We start from the raw sequence: 26,784 nt of genomic DNA, 5'->3' as shown, positions 1-26,784 counted from the left end.
TTTGTAACTTAAAACGTTTATTTTGTATACCTTATATACAGATTATCACGGGAAACATAGAAACTTGTAGGCACAAATTACATGTTAACTGTGGCTGAATAAAATATTAGATATAATGAAACTGCAACAATAAATACATCTGAATGATAACTATATAGCTTAGCTTATGCACTTATATAAAATCCATGCTTTGTGAATAGCATACGTGTCCATATTATGTTTTCATGATGCTGAAATTCCTTGAAAGTTTTAAACATGTCGTTGTGTGTGTGTGTACATTTTCAAATATCTCATGTCTATTAGCATCACACTTGGAAATAAACCACAAACTGGAATAAAGCTGTACAACTAATTTCCCCCACTAAGAGTTTCTTCCATCTATCAAAAAGAAAAAGCCCACCCCACCTTATACCAGTTATAGCAAAACAAATATTTTGATAAACTCACATGTATGTAAAATCTATTATAAATTACAAGGACAACGGAAGGGTACAATATAAAATATATCCACTTTAGAATTACTGGTCCAGGAATAAATATTGCTTCTATACTAGCCCTGCACAGATAAATGCAAGGCAATAAAACATAGTCATGGCTTATTATATTGTTTGGAGAGTAGGGACAACAAGGAACAAAAAGATATTATCCTTACATAACAGTGAATTGTTTGCCAGAGCCTTATGTGTCTGAAATAGCATTTTAGTAGGCAAGTTACCGGAAGATGTCTAAATTTGATTCTTTAGGTTTCATGGGTGCAAATGGATTAGGACTGCAATCACTGGCTGCATTTAGGGATTAGGCAAACCTTCCTTCACATTATATAAGCTGCAATGAAGTTAAGAAGGCTTTGTAACAGCTTTCTCTTTGGGGATTCTGTGCATTTGTAAAAGGTATATATTACTGGCTGTTCTGGGACAACGGTATCCTGCAGGCTTGCTCTTTGTTATATAGTCTCCAACCTTTTGATACTGCAAACACCGGCATGTTTCTAATGCCCTGATTCTCATGCTAAAGATCACTGTCCAAACCCCGACCTTCAGTTCCTGTGCAAAACCACCTGCCTCCAGTCAATTTAAAAGCAGGAAAGTGTATGTTCATTTGGTTCAAGATATAGGAGAAAAACACAATTGCCCTACAATAAATTATCAGAAGTTCAAAAGATACTTCTGCTGCTGCAATGGATGAAATGGCAGGCTGTATACTGTGTGCTCCCTTAGTGTTCAGGTGCATTCATTGCCATTAGATGTTGTGCATATATTCCCACTTTCTTGGGGGTTTTTTCCTTAGTTGGTTGGACTGTTGTTTCATTTGCATTGTTTTGTTGCTGCATACCCTCCAACATTTATCTGATGATAAAATAGGGACGTCCTATTCAAATAATAATAATAAGCACAACGTTCTCTATATTAAACCCAAACAAGAACAAAACCCCCAAGAAAGTGCATCTAATAATAATAATAATATTTATACCCCAGCCATCTGACTGGGTTGCCCTGGCCACTCTGGGGCAATTTTCAACATATATAAAAACATAATAAAACATTAAAAAACTTCCCTACACATGGCTGCCTTCAGATGTCTTCTGAAGGTTGTGTAGTTACTTATCTCCTTGGCTCGGGGTTCACATAACTCCATACCCTCCAACATTTCTCCAACAAAAATAAGGATGTCCTACCATACCCTCTAGTATTTCTCCCGTGAAAATGAGGATGTCATAAGGAAAAGCGGAACATTCTGGGGTCAAATCAGAAACTGGGACTGTCCCTGGAAAATAGGGACACTTGGAGGGTCTGTTGGTGCCTCCAACTTTCTTAGGCAATTTAAATGGGTAGAAGGCTTTAAAATAAATAGCAAAGAAATAAAACAGAGACCCTGGGAAAGGAGCTGAAACCTAGAAGAGGACCAGGAGAGCAATTCATGCTAAGGGCAGCCTCTAAATTCCAAAGAGGGGCATTGATGGGAGACTTTTGAGCTCATGCAGTTTCCAAAAGCCACAGAGTCAGATGGAATACTTTATCCAGCTAGCTGCCTCTCTGTGGAGATTTTCATGATTTTCTATTGCTTGGGATGGAGAAAGTAAATGCTAGCAAGGAAAGGCCTCAAATGGGTTGGAGCTGGACTATTTGGCTTCCACGGACCTCAGTTAAGAAACACATCAGCTCCGAGTGGATGGCCACAGCCAGCCACAATCAATCCTCCTGGAGTTTTGATGCTTTTCATAAGTTAGCCTGAGATTCCTATTCAAGATGCCCATTCACTTCAAAGGCTGTATATAGCCTGTTATTTTTTAACATCCAGCTACATGATGTCTCACATAATACGTCTTTCTTTTGGTTTGTCACTTTTCTTAATCGAATCCCAAATGGAAAAGATGAAAACCTTTGCCAAAGCGCTGGCTTGCAGGCAGAACAGACCAATTATGTGGTTACATATTGAATTATTGCCTGGCTCAATGCTGTTGGATTTTCTGACAGCTAGAAAGAAGACTCACTCAGCAGAAAATGAGACAAACGTCTTGCATGCATTTAGAAATGGTTTTAAGATGCCTGCTTCTAGGAGCAATCCCAATTCTGTGAAATCAAGAGGGGGGGAAGGGGAAAGAAACTTGCTTTTGGGTACATTCTTTGGGTGAAGACACCCAAATGGATCTAGTAGTTTGCTTCCTCTGGAGAAGGAAACTTGTTGGATTCAACCCATCTATTCTACATGTGAAGGAAGCCATTTCAATAGACTGAAAACTGAAAACAAAAGCTTCAGATCCTACTGAATGGGTGTCAAAACCATTTGCATAACTCTTCAGAACCTAAAATTAATCTCCTGTAGACATTTAATCTGGAGCAAATACACAACGTACTTTGTGTTTATGTGAACATCAGCAAAGAGGCTGTGCACCTACATGTGTATACTCTCGACAGATGTTCAGATTAAGATTGAACTGACATTTCTCCCAGATTCCTGAAAATATTCCCGCCATTAAAACAGGGGCTGATTTTCTGCCACTGTCCAGGGGGAAAGTGGGAAAAAAGAGGATTTCCTCCAAACCTTTTGAGAGATAGCTGTCCCTTACCTTGCCGGCAAGATATTGTGGAGAAAGCCTTAGGCAGTTTCCCTCAGGCCACATTTCCCAGAATGCCCTGGGAGCGACAGGTTGTGACATGGCCTTGTTCCCAAGGCATTCTGGGAAACTGCAGAGAGAAACTGCACTTCTGTGAGTGGCACAGGGTTGGGGTCTTTTTTGGTTTGAAATTGATTCCATTGCCACCCAACAAATGATTGAAAAGAAATTTCTAAATTTTGGGGTACAGCTCTAGTTCAAATGGATGTGTGGCAGTCAGGGGTGGGGCCTGCTGATATAATGCCATACCCTCTAAATGCACATTTGTTCCATGAGGGTCAAATGTCCATAAAGGGATTCTGTATTCACTCTTGGTGCATCAGGCCTTGTTAAGTTTCTCCTACCTATTTCTCCTTGGACCATGGAAGGTAAACAGGCATAAACTGTGGTCTCATATTGCAGGCATCTGCTTGTCTGCAATTCTCTTTGTATTCAGGCAAGGGGGTGCAAGGATTAAAGGGTTCACAGCATTAAAGTATTTGTGAGCAATGCGTATTCCAATGCGAAGGATGCCTTTAAGTAGCTTTTGGGTGACATTTGAAATGTAACGTGCGTGCTATTTTTAAAGATACTTAATTGCATTCTCCAGCTTTTGATACACACACTTGCCAAAATGTTAATATGTTCTGCTTCAAAGTAGCTCATTCTCTTCACGATGCAGCTTTTAATTAAAAAACAACAGCAGCAACATCTTGCTTTGACGCATGTACAGTGGTACCTCTGGTTACGAACTTAATTCGTTCCGGAGGTCAGTTCTTAACCTGAAACCATTCTTAAGCTGAGGTACCACTTTAGCTGATGGGGCCTCCCGCTGCCGCCAGCGCACGATTTCTATTCTCATCCTGAGGCAAAGTTCTTAATCCGAGGTACTACTTCCAGGTTAGTGGAGTCTGTAACCCGAAGTGTTTGTAACCCGAGGTGTTTGTAACCTGAGGTACCACTGTACTGTAATGAAAATGTCATTTGGCACAGAGGTTTTGCCCTGTCCATTCAAGATTTGCAAACCATACTAAGTCCATCAGTTGCCCATCCTGAACCCTCACCTGTCAGCATATGAGATGCAGGTAATCCTGTGCTACTCCCTGATGCCACAACTGACATGTGGGAAGGCTGGATTTGGAAACCTGTGTCTTATCATATATCCCCACCCCTCAGGGACTGTCCCCTGCCCTCCAGCTTAAAGGAGCAGGGATGAGTACTGAGATGAAATTTTTCTGTCCTCACAGAAAATACCTGATTTCTCCTAGCCAATCTGATGTTTGCTAAGAATAAAAAATTGGAGGGGGGGGGATGTTTACAGGTGCATGCAACTAATTCAACTGATACCCATATCAACTATGAATCCTTTGGAGAGTCAAATGTAATGAGTCTACTTCAGTATTATAAGATAAAAATAAAGAAATATCTGGCAAGTTGAGTGTCAAAAACATTTGCTCTCCCCTTGCATTCTCATACCAGATAATTGTCATGCCACCCAGAACAGCTAATCGGCAATGTTAGATCTATTCGCAAAGGGGAGTGGTCAGATTATTAATCCCATGGGAGAGAATAATATTTCGTACTGCCTGATGTCACTGAGGCCTTGATATTTTATCAGGGGCATTAGGAAAATTACAAAGGTGAGGGGGAGAAACATCTTAGTTCAGTGTTCATCAGTATCATAAAGCATGTGAAGAAGAATAGAGCACAATTCAGTGTGAGAGAATAAACTTGCAATCCAGGAAAGCTATGTTAACTTAACCCTAAATTTAGTTCTACTTCCAAATATATATTTTTGTAGATAAATACATCTTTCATTAATTCTACATATAGCATTAGCATAAAATTTTAAACTAACAACTCCTCATCTTTACATAGTGGCAACGATACCGGCGGGAGTACTTAGTTGTGGATATTTCATTTTCTATTCTCTCGAAAAGAGATATCGCTCTTCTTCTGGTAACTGCTTTGCTGCCGCTGCTGTTAAATGTCTAATTTATAAAAGGGTTGAGAGGTTGGTAGCGCTTTCACTCCACACAACTGTTTACTTCTGGTATATTTTCAAAACAGCTATTAATAAAACAGTCTCACATGTTTGTTTTTTTCCATTGTGTACAGGTCTGAAACATGGTACAGTCAGAAGAAGGAGTCTAGATGGCAGCTCCAAGATAGTGCTATTTTCACATAATGACACATTTGCCTTTCAGCTTCTCTTTCCTTTTCTGTTGCTTGCTTTTTTTGCCGTCAATCTGTAAGCTCACAGTCCTGCGTTTCTCCAAGTTCAGCAGCTCCTGGAACAACTCCTTCACATTGTGGTTCATCTTGGCAGAGGTCTCCATGAAGGCACACTTCCACTTTTTGGCCAGGGCTTCTCCATCGTTGGTCTGTACCTCTCGGTTGTGGTCCTCGTCATTCTTGTTTCCCACCAGCATGATTGGGATGCTGTCTATATCCCCTTTGATTTGGCAGATCTGTTCGTAGATAGGCTTGAGTTCCTCCAAGGACTGCCGGCTGGTGACGGAGTAGACCAAAATGAAAGCATGTCCTTTGGAAATAGACAAACGCTGCATGGCAGGAAACTGATGGCTCCCCGTTGTGTCAGTGATCTGCAAAGTGCATATGCTCTTATCGCAGCTGATCACCTGCCTGTAGGTGTCTTCAATTGTAGGGATGTAACTGTCTCTGAAGGTGCCTTTTACAAATCTCAGGACCAATGAACTCTTGCCAACTCCTCCTGCTCCAAACACCACCACCCTGTAATCATTGCTTTGTTCAGGCATGATTTTTCAAGCTTTGAGCTGCTCAACGAGGAAAAGAAACCTGCATGTGGGAAGAAATAGGAATCATCTATTAACAATTTGTGGAGGGGATAGTTCAAAATAAATCCAGGACTCTAGAAATGGGAAACATGAGCTATGCTATCGCACAGTGTGAAGGATGAGGCTCTTTCTTCTCAATTTTAGATGCCCATCTTTCGGTACAAAGCAGATCTGTAAATTTATATAACTCACTGTCTTTCTATGATTTTGAGACTCATGCAAAGAGGAAGTGTTCGCTATTGGTAAATTGCCACAGAGAGCAGCAGACACATTCCAAACACTGAAGGATAACACTCGCTCTACCTTTTCAAATGGAAATGGAGAAACTCTGCCCCAAATTTGGCCTGCCAAGCAGTTTCCCCCAAACCACACCCACCTGCCTCATGTCTGGCATCATTTGTGACATCAGGTGTGGGGTAGGTAGAGACATGGCACTAAGCTCCCCATTGCCTCCCTGTGTTGGTAGCAGGCAGCAGCACTCAGTGTTGAGCAATGCCGCCCCACCAACTTCTATCTGTTTACACCAATCACACATCTTTGTGTTTGCTGAAATGCAGGGGTGGCTCATAAATAAGGGTGAGCCTTCTAATTACATATACAGTGGTACCTCGGGTTAAGTACTTAATTCGTTCCGGAGGTCCATTCTTAACCTGAAACTGTTCTTAACCTGAAGCACCACTTTAGCTAATGGGGCCTCCTGCTGCCGCAGCGCCGCCAGAGCCCAATTTCTGTTCTCATCCTGAAGCAAAGTTCTTAACCTGAAGCACTATTTCTGGGTTAGCGGAGTCTGTAACCTGAAGCGTATGTAACCTGAAGCATATGTAACCCGAGGTACCACTGCACAGTGGTACCTTGGGTTACATACGCTTCAGGTTACAGACTTGGCTAACCCAGAAATAGTACCTCAGGTTAAGAACTTTGCTTCAGGATGAGAACAGAAATTGTGTGGCGGCAGCAGAGGCCCCATTAGCTAAAGTGGTACCTCAGGTTAAAAACAGACTTCCGGAACGAATTAAGTACTTAACCCGAGGTACCACTGTAATTAATTTTAGAAAGTAAAATCAGAGGGAAGCCATGGAGGAACTAAGTAACGAAAGGAGAAAAACTCTTTCACCCCAATTTCCAAATTAAGATATTTCCCTCTGTCTCTAGCCTAATGCAGAAAAGCTGGAAGCATTTTGGGCCGGATTCAAAATAAATGCCAAGATTCTGCCTCATTGAGCCGTTAGAATGGGACTATATCTCAGCACAATATGGAGAAACAGGGATGGCATTACAGCTTCTCATATCCAATCGAAGTGTGAACTCCCCAGAGTATAATGTTAAAGACAAGTGGGCTGAGAAAATGCTAAGAGAAAGGATAAGAAAAGGCTCTAGAAGGCAAAGAGAAAGTAGGCGTCTAGTTCGTGTCACAATCCAGCCTACAGGAAGAAACAAGAGCGGAGGCAGTTAGAAGGAATTTCCCCCCCAGAGGATAACACTGACTAAATCTATGAGACAACTGCTAACTAGGGCTATGGCTTAGGCAGAGCAGTAAAGAAGAGCCGTGACGACGAATAATGTCGCAATCGTGATTACAGCTAAAAGAACAAGGCAGATGGGACAATGCATCTTCAGAGCTTGCCAGAGCTGGGTACGAATAGCACAGAGCCAAGGGGATGACGGTGTTGTGGTGAAGTAATTTTTTAAAAATGGAAATGAACATGCGGGCCAGGTCTGCTGTCCAGGTCAGTCATGTAACTAAAGATTCTCTGCATAGCTGTCAACTTTTCCCTTTTCTTGCGAGGAATCCTATTCGGAATAAGGGAATTTCCCTTTAAAAAAGGGAAACGTTGACAGCTATGGTTCTCTGTGTTGAACATTTTTGCTGGTTGATCTGCCCTTGCTTTAAAAGGGGTGTGTGTGTGCAATTATGCAATGATGTCTTCCAAGTCAACAGGAAATGTATTATTGCCATTAATAAATTAATTAAATGTGATGTAATTAAATTTATATACCACCCTTCGTCCAAAGATCTTAGGGCAGCCGACATGATGAAAATGTAAGGTAAAAACACAAATAAATAGAACAAAAACAAAACAAAACAAAACAAAACAATAACCCCCCTTCCCACAGACACATTCAAAAGGCTGTGGAATATTAATCAGCCAAAGGCCTGGTTGAAGAGGAACGTTTTCACCTGACCCCTGAAAATATATAATAAAGGCACCAGGCGAACCTCTCTGAGGAAGCCATTCCATTTGGAATTTGAAATCCCTCCTTCACCCCCGGTTTACTCTCGTGTAAGAGTTTTGCTTTGATCCTTGTCTTTTATTTAATTGTTGACCATTTATTTTAATTGGCAACTGCTGGAAAAGAGAATTGATTCTGGTAGCCATCTTAATCATTGATATTTTTGCCTGGAAAAAAAAGTTAAATAAGGGAAGTGAGGCTGCAAGATTTGGCAATTAATTGATTACAGGAATTCATTAAAAATGCATTTAACTTAAAAAAAAAATTATGGGGGAGGGGCATTTTTATTTTTTTAAATTTAACTATTTATACAAACCATATGTAGCATGTGCCATTTTTGGAGAGACATTGTACCTTCTCTCTAACACCCCATTTATAGTGCTACTGCTGAACTACATACATCAGTGTTTCCCAACCCTGGGTCTCCAGCTGTTTTTGGACCACAATTCCCATCATCCCTGACCACTGGTCTTGCTAGCTAGGGATGATGGGAGTTGTAGTCCAAAAACAGCTGAAGACCAATGTTGGGAGACATACTGTACATGCATCATCTAAAAACAGAGGACGGGGTTCACCTAGTGAAGTCCGTCAGCAGAAGCCCTGCACAAAGACAGAGGGTCACAATGTGTTTCCCCCCAATGCTCCCCCAAGATTGGCTCTGGAGTAGGGTTGCCATTTTTCACACAATGAAAGTCTGGACAGAAAGGTTGTTAAGCTTTTTCTGGCAAAGTTGTTGAGGAAAATCACCAAAAACGATACTGCCAACATGGGTTGCTATACATCCAAATTTTCCCAGACTCCCCTCCCCCCCAGTGATTTCCAACCGGACACTACTTCCAACTGCAGTATTCCAGATATGTCTGGGAAATTCTGGACGTATGACAACCCTACTTTGGAAGTCAGTATAACTCCCCAGAACAGTTTGTCTGGAAAGCAGAGGACACATCTATCTGGCAAGCTACAATACTTGTGGAGATGAAACATTTGCAATAGCAAAGTTGAATTGCACTCATAGTATACTCTTTTTTTGCATCCAAATAGATGCAGATACAAGGGACGCGGGTGGCGCTGTGGGTTAAACCGCTGAGCCTAGGAGTTGCCAGTCAGAAGGTTGGTGGTTCGAATCCCCACGACGGGGTGAGCTCCCATTGCTTGGTCCCTGCTCCTGCCAACCTAGCAGTTCGAAAGCACGTCAAAGTGCAAGTAGATAAATAGGTACCACTCCAGCGGGAATGTAAACGGCGTTTCTCTGCGCTGCTCTAGTTCGCCAGAAGCAGCTTAGTCATGCTGGTCACATGACCCAGAAGCTGTACGCCGGCTCCCTCGGCCAATAAAGCGAGATGAGCGCCAGAGTCGGACACGACTGGACCTAATGGTCAGGGGTCTCTTTACCTTTACCTTTAGATGCAGATACAATTGATATTTTCAAACTCACAGAGTCACACAGTTGGAAGGGAACTCAAAGATCCTTTAGTTCAAGGTAAATGTAAAGGTAAAGTCCAGTCAAAGGTGACTATGAGGTGTGGGGTGGCACTCATCTCACTTTCAGGCCGAGCATTTGTCCACAGACAGCTTTCCAGGTCATGTGGGCAGCATGACTAAACTGCTTCTGGTTTCTTGTGATGTCACAAAAGCACTTGGCAACTGAGTGGATATAAAGGCAGGCCAAGGGGAAAGCCCTTTTCTATTTCCAACAGGACACACCTGGAAATGGATGTGACATTCAGCACTGCCCAGGTTTCTCCCACTTGGAGGAGGCAAAGTGGTGAATAGAAGGAGGCAATCCTCTGGCAGTGGGATGCTATGGAGCAATAATAAGGTAAGTTTGCTTGCTTGAAGGCTGCTGATTTCCATGGTTGGAAGCTGGCGGACGTCTTATGATGGTCCTAACAGTAGCTTCTAGGACAACGGGACACCGTGACAGAAACCAGAGTGCACAGAAACGCCGTTTACCTTCCTGCCACAGTGGTACCTATTTATCTACTTGCGCTGGTGTGCTTTCAAACTGCTAGCTTGGCAGGAGCTGGGCCAGGGCAACAGGAGCTCACTTGTCATGTGGATTCAAACCACCGACCTTCTGATCGGCAAGTCCAAGAGGCTCCGTGGTTTAGACCACAGCGCCACCCGTGTTCAACCCCCTGCTGATGCAGGAAATACTCAACTACAACATCCTTGACAGGTTGTCACTGTAAAAAAACCTCCAGCAAACTCCACTACCACATGAGACAATCTGTTCCACTGTCAATCAGCATGTATCTTCAGAATGTTCTTCCTAATCTTTCGTTGAACGTGATTAAACAACTAAGATTTCTTTAATTGGGTGAAAGCCGTAAGAAGAACATAAAATCCCTTGGTGCCATCAGACTGAAGGTCCACCTTATTCAGCATTTTGCCCCTATCAATTACAGTGGTACCTCGGTTTAAGTACTTAATTTGTTCCGGAGGTCCGTTCTTAACCTGAAACTGTTCTTAACCTGAAGCACCACTTTAGCTAATGGGGCCTCCTGCTGCCACCGCACCGCCAGAGCACGATTTCTGTTCTTATCCTGAAGCAAAGTTCTTAACCTGAAGCACTATTTCTGGGTTAGCGGAGTCTGTAACCTGAAGCGTATGTAACCCGAGGTACCACTGTACTACTGCACCAAGAAGCTTCCTTAAGAGTGGCTAACAGAAGATGTGTTTAATTGAAATTGGCAGAGCATTTTACAAAGGAGTTCAAACCTGGGTGGGGTAAGCTTGCTGCACTGACTTCCTCTTTGCCTCAGTATGACTGGATTGAAGATTTGCTGCTTCTTGTTGGTGGCCACAGGTTAGCAATATGCCCACGATAAGCAGAACTGAAACAGCCATTCCCTGTGCCCAAGGATGTAGTGATAGTGCTATTTCTATTTTTCATTTTTTGCTCTTGTGGCTAATTAGACTTAACTGTCTTCAAATCTGTCTAATCCTTTATGAAATTTATCAGCTAGTTATCAGCATCAGGACATACTGCAGCAACTCTATAAATTTGTGTGTATAACTTTTTTTATTAAATTTTCTGTTTTACAATTTAAAGGACTCATTTTTACATCCTTAAAATATCAATGACTTCCCTTCTTCTCTTTCCCTGGTTCATATCACAAATCTCTGCATATTTTACAAAAACTATACCATTCAGTATTCCATTATTACTTCCATCAGAACTTATTTACACGGTTGAATTTACCTTAATGCTGCCAGCATTTTCAGCTGTACACAATTATTTCCCATATATTTAATAAACGTTTTCCAATGTTCTCTAAACATTATGTTCTTCTTGTTCTCTTATTCTCTATGTTAAGTCTGCAAGCTGTGCATATTGTGTCAACTTAATTTGCCATTCTTCTTTGGTTGGGACCTTGCTCATTTTTCATTTTTGGGCTAACAAAACACGGGCCACAGTTGTTGCATACATAAATAACCTTTTCTGACTCCTGGGAATTTCAATCTGAGCAGCAACTCCATAAATTAGCCGGATGTTGCATGAAGAAATATTTTGGTGTTTTTTTTTATTTCAAGTTAATACCAATTTCCTCGTGAAAAAGCAGAAAGATAATTCCTTTGGGCTATATTGTTACATGCCATGTCCATAGCTGTCAACTTTTCCCTTTTCTTGCGAGGAATCCTATTCGGAATAAGGGAATTTTCCTTAAAAAGGGGGAAACATTGACAGCAATGCATGTTTCCCAATGACTCTCCTAGTTGCTGGTAAGCGTGTGCATTCATAAAGTTTTCCATTTGTTCCATGAAAGAGTCACTTTTAGTTTAATCTAATATATACTCTTGACTTGACGTGTAATGTGGATTAAGACTCACAGTATATATATAGCCTCTGCTACTTAGGAACTCTTTTCACATTAACTGGCTCTGATAGGGAAAGTCCTAATTTATTAGCTAGGTTTCTCTTAAAAAAAAATCACTATAATATAAAATTATCGTAAGTGAGCATAAGTAATGATTAAAGAATCTCTCTAACAAAATGTTTAATTACAGCCCCTGAGCAGGCTGATTTAAAAAAAATCATTGCATTCCTCTCACTGACTTATGCTCTTTTTTTCATGCAAGAGGTAACTGCAGAGCATCAGATTTTGGGAGCATGATCAACCTACGAAAACACTTGGGATACTCTGTAGGATCAGTTTATCCCTTCCTTTATGGCTAGTAGAGATAACAAGGCAATATCCAATTCAGTCATACTAAGAGCAGGACCATTACTGACGTCGATACTTTTCCGTGGATCTGAGTATGGCTATCACCCATCATTTATTTATATGGTGTCTGGCCTGTTTTTCACACTTTTATACACTTTTATGCCTTGGAATCTTCTGATTACACTTATTAGGAAGAAGAAAAAGAACGATTGACTGTAAAAATAGTGCGGGAAGAAATGCAAGGACCAGGCAAGCGGGACTAAAAAGTTATGTCTTTTATTTTGGACTCCCCAAAAAGCCCTATTCATAACACAAATGTTCTCTGTAGGGCAGGGGTTGAGAAGCTTTCCCAGTCCAAGACCCACATTCCCTCGCAGAGGGATGCGGGAGGAGTGGGTGTGTGCAGGGCCAGAGGCAAAGGTTGCCCAAGCAATGGATGCAACCCTTACCTTTGTATAGTAGTAAAAAAGGTAAAGGACCCCTGGATAATTAAGTCCGGTCAAAGGCGACTATGGGGTTGCGACGCTCATCTCGCTTTCAGGCCGAGGGAACCGGGGTTTGTCCACAGGCAGTTTTCCAGGTCATGTGGCCAGCAGGACTAAACCGCTCCTGGCACAACGGGACACCGTGATGGAAACCAGAGCACACAGAAATGCTGTTTACCTTTCCGCCACAGTGGTACCTATTTATCTACTTGAACTGGTGTGCTTCCAAACTGCTGGGTTGCCAGGAGCTGGGACAGAGCAACAGGAGCTCACCCCGTCGCAGGGATTTGAACCACCAACCTGCTAATCGGCAAGCCCAAGAGGCTCAGTGGTTTAGACCACAGCGCCACCCACATCCCTAGGTAAGTATTATCCCTACCCCACAGCGGTACCTATTTATCTACTTGCACTGGCGTGCTTTCGAACTGCTAGGTTGGCAGGAGCTGGGACAAAGCAACAGGAGCTCACCCGTTGCAGGGATTTGAACTGCTGACCTTCTTATTAGCAAGCCCAAGAGGCTCAGTGGTTTAGAACAAAGCGCCACCTGCTCCCCTACTGTACAGTAGGCTACATTCTAGCCATACAAAAGGCAGAGTGTTATGTACTGAAGTTCTCACCCTGGGCCAGCAGGGGGATACTGTAGATAGTTTTCACTCAGGTCCACATATGCAAATAAGGGATTGAAAGTGATGTTCAGTGATTGGATAGTTACAGAAAATGGTTACTGTTGCGTTCTAGTGGAGCTCTGTATAAGCAGGCTGGCTGAACCCTTCAGTTCAGTTCTGTTCTGGCCTGTGAATAAACAAGAGCTGTTTGAAGAATCGCTGTGTCGTCTGATAGGTTCACCCATGACTTAACACAGAGGTTTCTACGCCACGCCCCCAGGCACACATTTGTCTATCTGGGAAAATAAGACCCATTATCAAGGACATATTCCGGCCAAGCAAAAACACTGGGATGACAGGAAGTACAGCCATCAAGGGCTGTGGCCTGGGGACATGTACACTGGAGCCAGGCTGCCTTCAGTCTCCAGATCTGAAGTTCCCCATCCCCACTTGAGAGAATTTGCACACTGTCCTAGGTTTTCAGAAGCCAAGAATAAAGGACATGTATCATGGGGACAGTCACCTTTGGGTGGACTTCAAATAGTTGCCCACCCCAAGGATAAATTATAGAGGGTGGGGATTGGAAAATAATAAGCAAAGCATAGTTTTTTTCTAAGTGAGTGTGTATATTCTATAAGTGTGAGATATTCTGCCTTGCGGGTCTTTTCATCTGGAGGATGGGCTCTGAGTGTTCATGCAGAATTTCAATCGGGGCGATTAATAATTCACAAAGAATTTTGTGAAGCATTTTAAGTACAGGACTGCAGACCAAGCCAAGTCACACCGAATTTAGCTGTAAAGCACAAGATGACTGATGTAATGAAAAGTCTCCATTTGAGGTTTTTTCCCTGAGCAAACAAAAATTGGTACTCCCTTTCTGTCCAACACTGCGGCATCCTCGATAAGATCCTAGAACTAGTTTCTTCAGAGAGGCTTTTTTTTGCTAGTTGTCTGTTGGTAGAGGAGATGGTTTCGTAAGCAATTTAATGAACATCAGCGTTTACCAATCTTCTCCGAGTTTTCTAAGTACCCTGAACTGATGGACAATTGACACTAGAGAATACAAGTGATTGTAATACGGCAGAAGTGATGATCTCATGCCGTGTAGCACTGAGAATAGAAACATCTGTTGCATTACATACTCAGATAAGAGTTCTTAAAACAACAGGATACTTTTGCTTTGGCAATTGTTGAAGTGGTGCTAAATAGTAAGTTTATTTGATATTTCTATGGACAGCTCCGATGTATGGAAGTGAGAGCTGGACCATAAAGAAGGCTGGTCACCGAAGAATTGATGCTTTTGAATTATGGTGCTGGAGGAGACTCTTGAGAGTCCCATGGACTGCAAGAAGATCAAACCTATCCATTCTTAAGGAAATGAGCCCTGAGTGCTCACTGGAAGGACAGATCCTGAAGCTGAGGCACCAGTACTTTGACCACCTCATGAGAAGAGAAGACTCCCTGGAAAAGACCCTGATGTTCGGAAAGATGGAGGGCACAAGGAGAAGGGGACGACAGAGGACGAGATGGTTGGACAGTGTTCTCGAAGCTACCAAGCATGAGTTTGACCCAACTGCGGGAGGCAGTGGAAGACAGGAGTGCCTGGCGTGCTCTGGTCCATGGGGTCACGAAGAGTCGGACACGACTAAACAACTAAACAACAACAACAACAATGGACAGCTCCTAATGGACTTTGCACACTGTTGCTTAAGAGAACACACATTCCCTCTTCTTAGTGCATCAGTGGTGCCATTATTGTAGTGGCACGATAATCAGGCCAGTCTTTGCTTTTGAATTTTAGGAGCCTTGCTAAGTAATCTCAATCAGTTGATGGAAACTCATTACAGACTACCCTGAAGTGCCATAAAGAAGAAGGTCATCGTTAATAGTTTGCTTTCCTAAAGGTGTGTCTAAACAGCAGCTTCCTGCATTTAGGGGTGGGCACCATTAAGCTTCTGTTCAAAATTAGAATTGTCTGGAAATGCACTTAAGAGTCCCTGCAGAAATGCTGCACGTTAGGAGATGTTGTTGTTTCATGTATCATTTCAGAATAAAGAACCAAACTCATGAGACCTCATTCAGAAACCCTAAGACACCAGAGTGCAAGACAGATGCATGCAATTGTGCCCAAAGTGGTATGTTAATTAGAAACTTGGCTTTGGACCACTGTATAATGATGATGATGATGATGGTGGTGGTGATAATAATAATAATAATAATAATAATAATAATAATAATAATAATAATATATTTATACCCCACCCATCTGTCTGGAATACCCCAGCCACTCTGGGAGGCTTACAGCGCATAAAAAATTGTAAACATTAAAAATTCCCGATAAAGTGGTACCTTGGGTTAATAACTTAATTCGTTCTGGAGGTCTGTTCTTAACCTGAAACTGTTCTTAACCTGAAGCACCACTTTAGCTAATGGGGCCTCCTGCTGCTGCTGCGCCGCCAGAGCATGATTTATGTTCTTATCCTGAAGCAAAGTTCTTAACCCGAGATAATATTTCTGGGTTAGCGGAGTCTGTAACCTGAAGCATTTGTAACCCGAGGTACCACTGTACAAGGTTACCTTCAGATGTCTTCTAAAAGTCAGATAGTTGTTTATTTCCCTGACATCTCATGGGAGGGCAATCCACAGGGCAGGCGCCACTGCAGAGAAGGCCCTCTGCCTGGTTCCCTGTAACCTCATTTTTCGCAGGGAAGGAACTGCCAGAAGGCCCTCGAAGCTGGACCTCAGTGTCCAGACAGAACAATGGGGTGGAGATGCTCCTCCAGGTATACTAGGCCAAGGTCGTTTAGGGATTTAAAGGTCAGCACCAACACTTTGACTTGTGCTCAGAAACATACTGGGAGCCAATATAGGTCTTTCAGGACAGGTGTTATATGGGCAGGTAGGGTCTCAGCCTGTGTACCAGATGGAGCTGATAAACAGCTGCCCTGGACACAGAATTGACCTGCACTTCCATGGACAGCTGTGAGTCCAAAATGACGCCCAGGCTGCGCACCTGGTCCTTCAGGGGCACAGTTATCCCATTCAGGACCAGGGAGTCCTCCACACCTGTCCGCCCCTGTCCCCCAAAAACCATTCTCCTGTCTCATCAGAATTCAACCTCAACCACAATCTTCAGATGCTATGATGATCACTTGTGGCTGGTTATGAGATCAGGACATAAACATGTTTTCATAAAAAGTCAAGGTTTCATAAGAGAAAGCATTTTGAAGTAAAATTATACAGTAGTGCCACCTTGCTAGGGCTGCTAATTTTTTTAATAGTCCTCCCATACCAGTTCAGAACCAATTCCTGCATTTATTTTCTTCTCCCTTGCAGTGGGGATTAAATCAGATTATTTTAGCTTACTGCATGTTCTGGCACTCAGTGGTTGCCTGTTCTGACTGTCTGTTCTGCTTCTGAACTGTTCGTAGTGTCCTCGAAGAATAGGTCAAGGACATTTAAACAGGAGGGATAGAGATTTAAGATTACAAGGAACATTAAAGAATAAGGGGATGGTTTGACAGTGCAACTAAGCACTTAGAGACCTTGTGGGATCTCCTGTCACAGGGTCAAGCTAGATGTGATGTTAAGCACATGAATATAGTTCTGTGGTTTTTGTTATGCGCACCCAGGCGCAATGAAGCACAGACAATCCTAGAATAAGTCACAGAGTAGCAATATTGGGATTAAATTGGGCCACAACTTTATTGATTACAAATGCCAGAACTTGTTGGCATATGCAGATTAATGGTTGGTAGGGGTTGACCAAGGTTAAAGGTCACCCTACAACATTCATCATATCCAGGAGCCTCACGTGATAATTGGCAGGAGGCTCTAAGATCTGACAGCTCCTGAGTTGGGTGTCTGGACATGAAACACCCCTCTGGGTTTGGGGATACTTCTGTGCTTTCAGGCTCCATAATAATAATAATAATAATAATAATAATAATAATAATAATAATAATTTATTATTTATACCCCGCCCATCTGGCTGAGTTTCCCCAGCCACTCTGGGCGGCTTCCAACTGAATATTAAAAACAATACAGCATCAGACATTAAAAACTTCCCTAAAGAGGGCTGCCTTCAGTTGTCTTTTAAAAGTAAAATAGTTGTTTATTGCCTTGACATCTGCTGGGAGGGCGTTCCACAGGGTAGGTGCCACTACCAAGAAGGCCCTCTGCCTGGTTCCCTGTAACCTTACTACTCGCAATGAGGGAACCGCCAGAAGGCCCTCGGTGCTGGATCTCAGTGTCCAGGCAGAACGATGGGGGTGGAGACGCTCCTTCAGGTATACAGGACCGAGGCCGTTTAGGGCTTTAAAGGTCAGCACCAACACTTTGAATTGTGCTTGGAAACGTACTGGGAGCCAATGCAGATCTCTCAGAACCAGTGTTATGTGGTCCCGGCGTCCACTCCCAGTCACCAGTCTAGCTGCCGCATTCTGGATTAATTGCAGTTTCCAGGTCACCTTCAAAGGTGGCATGAATGAGGAAGGGACCATGGCCAGGAGAACTTTCCAGAGTCCACCACTGGGCAGGGTCTAGGCCTGGGAGAGGCAAGGTTATACCCTTGTCCAACTGGTCAGTTTTAAAGAATCTCACACATACCTTAAAGGCACATCAATGTTGAATGCATTCACACCATTAATTTCACATCTACTTTGGCCATTGGGGGCTTCTGAAGAGGATCTGGACAGGCATCTGTTGGGCGGGGGCGCTGAGATATAAGGATATCCTGATACAAAGAATCTGATTATCTGTTTAGGGCCACTTATTAGATGCTGTGAAATATATCACAATTGTGCCAGTAAGTACTGACAGCAGCATTCTCAGGGGCCAAACAACTCTACATTGTGTTTTCACACACAAATGGCAGAGAGGAATAGCCCAACCAGTCTATCATTCATTGATCACAGGGCTTCATTTCTGATTAAGCAAAGCAGCTGGCATGTTTTCAATGAGCAGTCATTAATACTGCTATTTTGAAGGCCTAAGTAGCAAGAGAACAATCAGTTCTGGTGTTCCATATTTCCAGCTGAGCTAAGTTTAATCACAGAGGATGAAGTATTCATACCAGTAGCTGACAACCTCCAGCCAAACCATCTTCTGAAAACCATATGAATTCTGTGTGGGCATACAGGGGAAATGCATTTGATGCTTAAAAAATATCGAGTAAATTTCGGTATAATTTAGATGTTGCATTTGCAATAAAATATAGTCTAGTTACAAATGAGATGCCCTTTTCTCTTCCCAAAACAAGCTGAAAATTCCGTTGCAAGGAAGCCACTTCCAGAGAAAAATGCTTGCTGCACTTGTCAATCATTTTAATACTGTGGTCAACAGATCAAAACCAAAATACTACAAATTCAGCACCAGTTGTTATGCAGTACATTGTGGGAACTGGCCAAGTCTATGGAGCTCCTCTTGAACCATGTTCAGAGTTTCAGATGCATCCATTAAATGTGGGTGGGGCATCTGCAGATATTACATGGTTTATATTAATTTTCTTTAGTCTCCTCACACACTTCAAGACTAGACAGCCCTTCACAAAGTTGGTCTATCATACCAATTTGTCACACCATGATTAACCAAGATATTAAGATTCTCCTCAGAGACAATTCTCTGGATACCTCCACTGTTATGTACTGAGCTGAATAGGATCCAAAATGCAGCAGTCTGATTGGTCCTAGAACAATAGGATTCAGAATGCAGCAGTCTGATTGGTCCTAGAACAATAGGATCCAGAATGCAGCAGTCTGATTGGTCCACAGGAGCCACCCAATCCAGCTCCAGGTGGAAGTTAATCCGCAACCTGATTGGCCTACAGGAGAATCCCGGAATTAGCGAATCGCGTGGGGCCCATTGTATAAATAATGTATATAAAGCAGACATTCTGGGGGAACTTCCATTCCTCCTCACCACTATGAGCTGAATAAAGAGCATGAAATCCACTCTCGACTCTGAGTATATTTCATCCACCAACAGAAAAGAAACAGGTGATTATGTCAGACAGTGTCAGAGACCATGCTGAGGAGGGGTGCACTAAGGAGGAATGGTGGGAGCCACCCCCCAACCCCTACCCCGATCCTGATCCTGAATCTTCCCAGGAGCAGGAGTCGGTATAGATTTGGAACAATGGTTTGCAGAGGGGCATAGTTCAGAAGGCAGAAGCTGGGAAATACTGGATGGGGAACAGCTAGCAGGAGAAACACTAGAAGAGAGAGAGTTAACAGATTCACAGTCTCTGGACAGTATTCACCCCCTTCTCCAAAGACACGGAGAGCTCAGAAAGTGTTAGAACAGAAAGCGCAAAGGGTACAAGCTCAGATTACAAAATGTAGGAGTGATGTAGATTAATAGGGATGGAGTAGGGGGGGGAGTGAGCCTTAATTGGGAGCAGCACCATTTCTAGTAGACATGTTCTTTTTATCTCTCCCTGTGATTATTAAAGAATCTAACTGGTAAGACGTTCCTTTCATTTGATCTCTTCTTATTTACTGCTACCGGGAAGGAAGCCAGTTCCCTGAAGCCTGACAGACAGGGCCTTTGTGGTGGTGGCACCCAGGCTTAGAATTCTCGCTTTGACTGGTACAGAGTATTACAGTCTTTACTTTCAGTGCCAGACTAAACTAGGACAGTCAGATGCAAAAAGCATTCAGGGCTCTTGCACCTTTAATATATATGCAGAATTTGTGTCAACATACAGCACACTACAGGAATCTAGTCTAGATGTAACCAAGGCATGTGTTGACTGTAGCCAAGTCTGCTCTCTCTAGAAATGGACCCATTTGCCACACTGGCCTAAGCTGAGCAAAAGTTCTCGTAATCTCAGCCACCGCGTGTCTCAACCATCTAGGAACAGTGCCAGTTCAGTACACTCCCAAAATGTAAACTTAATATTTCAAGAAGAGTGGAATCTTTTCCAGAACAAGCGGATATTCTATCACTGGACCAGCTGTCTTCATAATCAAGAACACTTAAGTTTCTGTTTGTTCACCCCCATCCAGCCGATCAATGGTTTCAGAGAATTGTTGAGAACTCCCACAGCCTCTGTGGGCTGAGAAGAAAGGGAGATTATGGATCTACATGTCACCTGCATGTTGCTGACAACCAACCCCAAATCTCCAGACAATCCCATCTCCCTTAGTGGTTTCTTTTAGATGCTGCTTTATCATTGTCCTAAATACTGAGTTGTCTTTGTCTCTGTCCATGACAAAGGTCAGTATAGTTAAAGCCATAGTTTTCCCAGTAGTGATGTATGGAAGTGAAAGCTGGACCATAAAGAAGGCTGATCGCCGAAGAATTGATGCTATTGAATTATGGTGCTGGAGGAGACTCTTGAGAGTCCCATGGACTGCAAGAAGATCAAACGCATCCATTCTTAAGGAAATCAGCCCTGAGTGCTCACTGGAAGGACAGATCCTGAAGCTGAGGCTCCAATACTTTGGCCATCTCATGAGAAGAGAAGACTCCCTGGGAAAGACTCTGATGTTGGGAAAGATGGAGGGCACAAGGAGAAGGGGACGACAGAGGACGAAATGGTTGGATAGTGTTCTCGAAGCTACCAGCATGAGTTTGACCAAACTGTGGGAGGCAGTGGAAGTCAGGAGTGCCTAGCGTGCTCTGGTCCATGGGGTCACGAAGAGTCGGACACGACTAAACGACTAAACAACAACAAAATACTGAGTGGTTTATAAATACTCATCAATCAATCAAACTAGGAGAGAGGACAAGAAGGAATTTTGCAGGATCTCAAGCAGGTGTTCTCCCAGGACCACCTTCAGGAATCTCCTCTCCGCAAACGGCAAGATCTATTGTGTGCCAAGGCCCCATGGCCCGCAGTTCCCAAATTGATAAGAAACACATGGACACGAGTATTTTGGTTTATGGGTTCAAATAGGCCATCATCATCACCATCATCATTTATTATTTATACCCCGCCCATCTGACTGGATCTCCCCAGCCACTCTGCGCGGCTCCCAACAGAATATTAAAAACATAATAAAACATCAGACGTTAAAAACTTCCCTAAACAGGGCTGCCTTCAGATGTCTTCTAAAAGTCAGGTATTTATAAAAGTCAATTTATAAAAAAATATTTTATAAACTGCAATTATAATATAGTCACCCTAATGTTCAAAATTAATCTTTTGTCCTTTTTATGATAACTTGTGAAAGTTAATGTCCTGGCTAGTGCCTGTTAATAGCAATGGAGTCGCCTGAAGAATTCAGAACAGGGCTGACGCTATGAGGTTTAATCCCTGAAATTATCATCATTTTCCAGTGACAAGATTTAAGTTCAGTTCAAAAGGGGGAAAGTAAAGAAACAATCGTGTGATTCGGCGAGTCTCATTACTGCCTAGCATTGATTTCCAGTCAGAGCTGCTGAGCATTAGTGGAAAGAACCTTATGCAACCTGGAAATTGATGTGCTTTCACCCATGCTGTTGCTTTATGGAACATCCATCTTAAAAAGGGGGAAGGATGCTAGCACTGTAGTATTCACTAGTCATTCTGACACAAAATCTCTCTCCCTGCTGCTTTAATGCAACGTCTATTGGATTACCGGGGTTTCCAGAATGTGCTGACAGCATCTCAGTTAAGGAATGTAGAAGATGGAATCTGGCTTCCTTTTCCCCCACATTTCACTAACTCTTTATATTCCTTGGCTCCTGGCTGATGCGTATCAGCAAGTAAATGAAAAGCAGTATCCTCATTTAAATTATGACATTCTTGTTTCCAGGTTAAATTTATTATTATATGTTGGAGGGCTCAATTTAGATGAAACGTTCACTGTTTCTAGCCATCAGAATAAGATAATTTCAATCAGCCTTGCACCAAAGGAAACTATATTGTGGTGCTAGAACGTATCTAATTGTTTTTTCCAAATTATTTTAAATTGCTTTGGTGACTCAGTTGACTGCCATAGATTTTATAATGGACATCTTTAGCTGAAATGTGCATTTTGGAAGCTAGGGAAATTGTTTGGGCATCCAAGTAGGCACTATTAGTGTGACTGCGACTCATTTCACCACTGGAACAAGACCACAGTATCTTGCACTGCCTATCAAACTGCCCCACATATTTTTCATGCCATCCAGAAATTCTGCCTTGAATTCAATGGCCATAGTACCTGGTGGGTTTGCATTTTGAACTGTTGTCCAAGCACTACCCGTGCAATAAAGAATTGTACTGGAAATATACGTGGTTTTATTTTCTTTTGCAACACACAGGAAAAAAAATACAGTGTTCTCTGAGGCATGGTTTAAAAGAAAACAAATAGAATTCCAGAAATGGAAATTAAATGTCATAAATGATATTTCTGCAACACACCTGCCTGAACCAGGAGGAAAAAATGCTTTAGGGAATAGAATAAAATAAATGGACTTCCAGTAGAAAGCAGGTTCCATACCTTATGACCCACCAGTGCTGGAGAGGGGGATGCAATAGGAAGCTAGGAAACTGTTTAAGAGCAGGTCATATTGTTTGCCCATTTATGCAGTGGGCTCCAGAGTCTTCAACTGTCAGGGTCTGAGCAGGAGGAGGGGGAGTGGCGGAGACTGCCTCCCCATCCTGACCCTTCCAGGGAGGAGGAAGAGGAAGATAATACAGTGGTACCTCAGGTTACATATGCTTCAGGTTACATATGCTTCAGGTTACAGACTCTGCTAACCCAGAAATAGTGCTTCAGGTTAAGAACTGTGCTTCAGGATGAGAACAGAAATCGCGCTCCGGCGGTGCAGCGGCAGCGGGAGGCACCATTAGCTAAAATGGTGCTTCAGGTTAAGAACAGTTTCAGGTTAAGAACAGACCTCCAGAACGAATTAAGTACTTAACCCAAGGTACCACTGTATAGATTTACAACAGAGATTTGAGGGAGGTCACCGCTCAGAGGCAGATGAGACGAAAAGTTGGGAAGTAATGGGGGAAGAGGAGGCAGAACCGGAGCGGCAACTGGCTGACATGTTGTCACTAGAAAGCATTCTAGACCCAACATCTCCCAGAACCTGGCAAGCCTTAAAAGTAGGAGAGCAAAGAGCTTGTAGACAGAGGGCACGTAGGAGCACCCGTAGAGGAGATGGTGATGACGAATGAGGAAGTGGGAGAGACAGGGGTTGGAGATTAATTTGGGACAATGCCATTATCCAAGAGGCTGGGGTCTATAGCCTCTCTCTGTAAAGTTTGAAATAAAAATGGACTGAAAGAAACTTTTCCTTGTCTTTATACTTCCCTGGGCAACCAGCCGGGAGCTGCTGACAGTATCCTAACATCAAAAGAGGTCTTTCACATCACCTATGACCTGATAATTTAAACTGGGGGTTCCAGGGGATGAGCCTGGGATGTCCCCCATGCAGATCAGGTGCTTTACCCCTGAGCTAAAGACCTTCTGTCAATAAATGCAGTTCTGAAACCTTTAACAGTGGTTCTCAACCTGTGGGTCTCCAGAGGTTGTTGGACTACAACTCCCATCATCCTTGAGCTCTGGCCTTGCTAGCTAGGGATAATGGGAGTTGTAGTCCAACATCATCTGGGGACCCATAGATTGAGAACCGCTGCTTTAACACCTTATCAGTCTCTACAGCCACAGCAGGTGCTGTAACTCTCCAATGGTTTGACTTCCCCCGCAAAGGCACACTCCTCCATTGTCTCCTGAGACAGATGCCAACAACAAAATATGATGTATCTGAGCACATGATGCACAGAAAGAACTCAAATGTAGCTAATGCCAAACATGCGCCAAGATCTTTCATCCTCACGTGTACAGAATCACAAAGTTGGGTGGATCTCCCAGGCTTCTCCAGCCTAGTACCCTGCAAGAAGATCCTTCCACATACCAGAAGAGAGAGTTCTCCCATTTTTAAATACATCTCAACACCAAATGCTGGATATACACAACGCAGGAAAGCCACTCATGTCATATTCTGAGCACAGCTGGCTGCTTAATGATGGAAGCAGAACAGAGCCATGGCCTGAACCACCTTACTTACGTTGTTTTTGTGAAAGTTTCCATGAAAGAAGATGTCACAACCACCCCAAGTCTATTCCATAGCTGGAATGCTCTTGTATTTAGGAAGTTTTTCTAACTCATCTGCCGGCGCTTGAGTGAACCAATTTTCCCTGTTCTTTTTTCTGACTTCATTTGAAAACTAAATATTGACTCCACCTTCAATTAAGAAGTAGCAACGGCTGTCATGGGAATTAGAAGAGTTCTGCAGACTAAATCTGCGGTGTCAGGAGATGAAATCCAGCTGATTAAATGTCCACAGATAATTGTGTTTCAGTTCAGTTGGGCCGGATTTAAAAAAAAAATCTGGGAAAGATTTCCTTTCTTAAATGAGCATAAGAACCTAAGAGGATTCCCACTAGATCAGCCCAACAGCCCATCTAATTCCTGTTTCCCAATAGTCAAGGAGATTCCCACGGGAAGCCAACTAAGCAGGACATGAGGGAAAGAGCTAGGATTCTGTAGCTGGAATTGAGTCTAGTATCCATTTAGAGACATTTAGACTCGCCTTAACTTCTATTAAATTGACTAACCCCTTTTTTAAAGCTGTCCGTGTCAGTGGGAAGTAATTTCATAGGTTAACAATGCACTGTGGAAATAAATATTTCCTTTTATCGGTCATTAAGCTTCCAGATGTTATCTTCACTGAATGGCCATAGGTTTCTGGTATTATGAAAGGGGGTGGGGAGTATTTCTGGCCACTTTCTCTACGCCAGCCGCGGCTCAGTTTGTAGAGCATGCAGCTCTTGATCTCCAGATCATGGCTTTGAGCCCCACGTTGGATAAAACGATCCCTGCATTACAGGGGGTTGGACTAGATGACCCTCTGGGTCCCTTCCAAGGCTCCAAATCTATGGAATCTATGAACCGTGCATCATTCTGTCATTTCTCCCTTACTTGCCTTACAGCTGCAGTTTCTTGAACCACAACAAGCACAGCTTTCCGGGAAAATCTATTTAATAATTATTCACAACTTGTGTGGGGCTAAATGTTACAAGAAAAAGTATCAATATGTGCTAAATTCAGCTGGATAATGGTGAAGCACTTTCTAGATCTGCAATACTTCCAGTGGGAACATTTTTCCATATGTTTTATAGGTCTATAACATGGCCCCTGTACAACACCAGGAATCCATACTCCACACACATAACTAAATTCTGGCTGCAATTCCGTGCAAACTTGGGAGTAAGTCTCTTTGAATTCAGAGGAGGCTGCATTGCAGGGGTTAGACTAGATGACCCACAGGGTTCCTTCAAACCCTACAAGTCTATGATTCTATTCTTTAAAAATAAAATAAAATAAAGCAAGCTTAATTCCAAAAAATCAACCTTGCAAACTATATGGTTATATGGGAAACAAGCATAAATGCACATTTGCATAAGCATGTGCATTCCTATTAAAAATAACTACATAGGCATGCAAAAGTACAAAGAAAACACTTTGTGAATCTTCACTCCTTAACGTATTTTGCTTTAAGATAATGAAGGAAGTCTAGATAAAATAAATGATTTTCTTTAACAGTTCTTTGTTTTGATTTCTTTAGGAGCTAACGATTGATCAAGCTGTTCAAAGCAGGAGAACCAACCCATCTCTGTTCAAAACATGTCAGGGACTATTTGTTTAAAACTTACCAACCTGCACTGCCTTACTCTCTGGCTTCGAAAATATTCAGATCCATTTGCCAGGGCTCTCTCTCTCTTTTTTCAGAAACAGAAAAGGTCCACGAGAATCTAACCCCAAAATGTATCACCTGCACATTTTGAATGCGGAGCTATGAAGTTCTCCCTCACTAGTATTCCTCCCTTTTGCATTCCAAAATGTTTCCATCCACTAAGTTTCCCCTCTGATTTTATTTTTAAAAGAACATAATAATCTTGTATTACTTACACCCTTTTCCAGCAGACAGATGGGTCAAAACATTCCTCACATTTCATTCGGGTGAAAATTGTAGCCTAAAGCCAGTCTTGTAATGTGCATCCTGACCATTATGCAACATTCTAGAGAGAGTTTATTAAAAAATAAAAAATGAGGAGACTTACCTGAGAAGAAGAAGTCTGATAAATATGCTTCAGTTTTTGCCTGTCATAGTAGCTGAGGTAGAGGCTTTCTGCCGAGGCTGGGAGCTGGCTGTTTTTTAGTTCTCCCAATCTGTATCCCTCCTCCTTCCCTCTTCCGCTTTATGTCCAATTGGTGGCTGTTCTTTGGTGCTCCTGGCGTTTCTTGTGCTTTAGTCACTGAGATGCCAGCTCCCTCTCTTCCTCTCCGGGTCTCTGGGCCGTGGTTAATGCTTGTGTCCCTCCAGTTACTCCCTCTCCTCTCTGTGGCAGAACAGCTCTGGCTCCGGCTGCTGCATCAGCTGCTATTAGTACCTAAATGG

General features: G+C 42.7%; 1 protein-coding gene across 2 annotated transcripts; it reads right to left on the bottom strand.

The window, feature by feature from the left end:
- DIRAS2 (DIRAS family GTPase 2) lies at nucleotides 1-26,784 on the bottom strand. Of its 2 annotated transcripts, none has more exons than XM_083577203.1 (2): nucleotides 26,447-26,784; nucleotides 1-5,914 (listed from the first exon to the last, which is right to left on the bottom strand). In XM_083577203.1, the coding sequence occupies exon 2, from the start codon at nucleotides 5,872-5,874 to the stop codon at nucleotides 5,275-5,277; it is 600 nt and encodes a 199-aa protein (XP_083433329.1). In that variant the 5' UTR covers nucleotides 5,875-5,914; nucleotides 26,447-26,784; the 3' UTR covers nucleotides 1-5,274. The 2 variants fall into 2 exon arrangements, with proteins under 2 accessions (XP_083433329.1, XP_083433330.1); XM_083577204.1 differs by lacking the exon at nucleotides 26,447-26,784 and adding an exon at nucleotides 9,581-9,709.

The sequence above is a fragment of the Podarcis filfolensis genome, assembly GCF_964270895.1.
Source record: "Podarcis filfolensis genome assembly, chromosome: 11".
In the NCBI taxonomy this organism is placed as follows: domain Eukaryota; kingdom Metazoa; phylum Chordata; class Lepidosauria; order Squamata; family Lacertidae; genus Podarcis; species Podarcis filfolensis.
The sequence above is the reverse complement of the archived record's forward strand: the minus strand, read 5'-3'. Positions and strand labels throughout refer to the sequence as shown.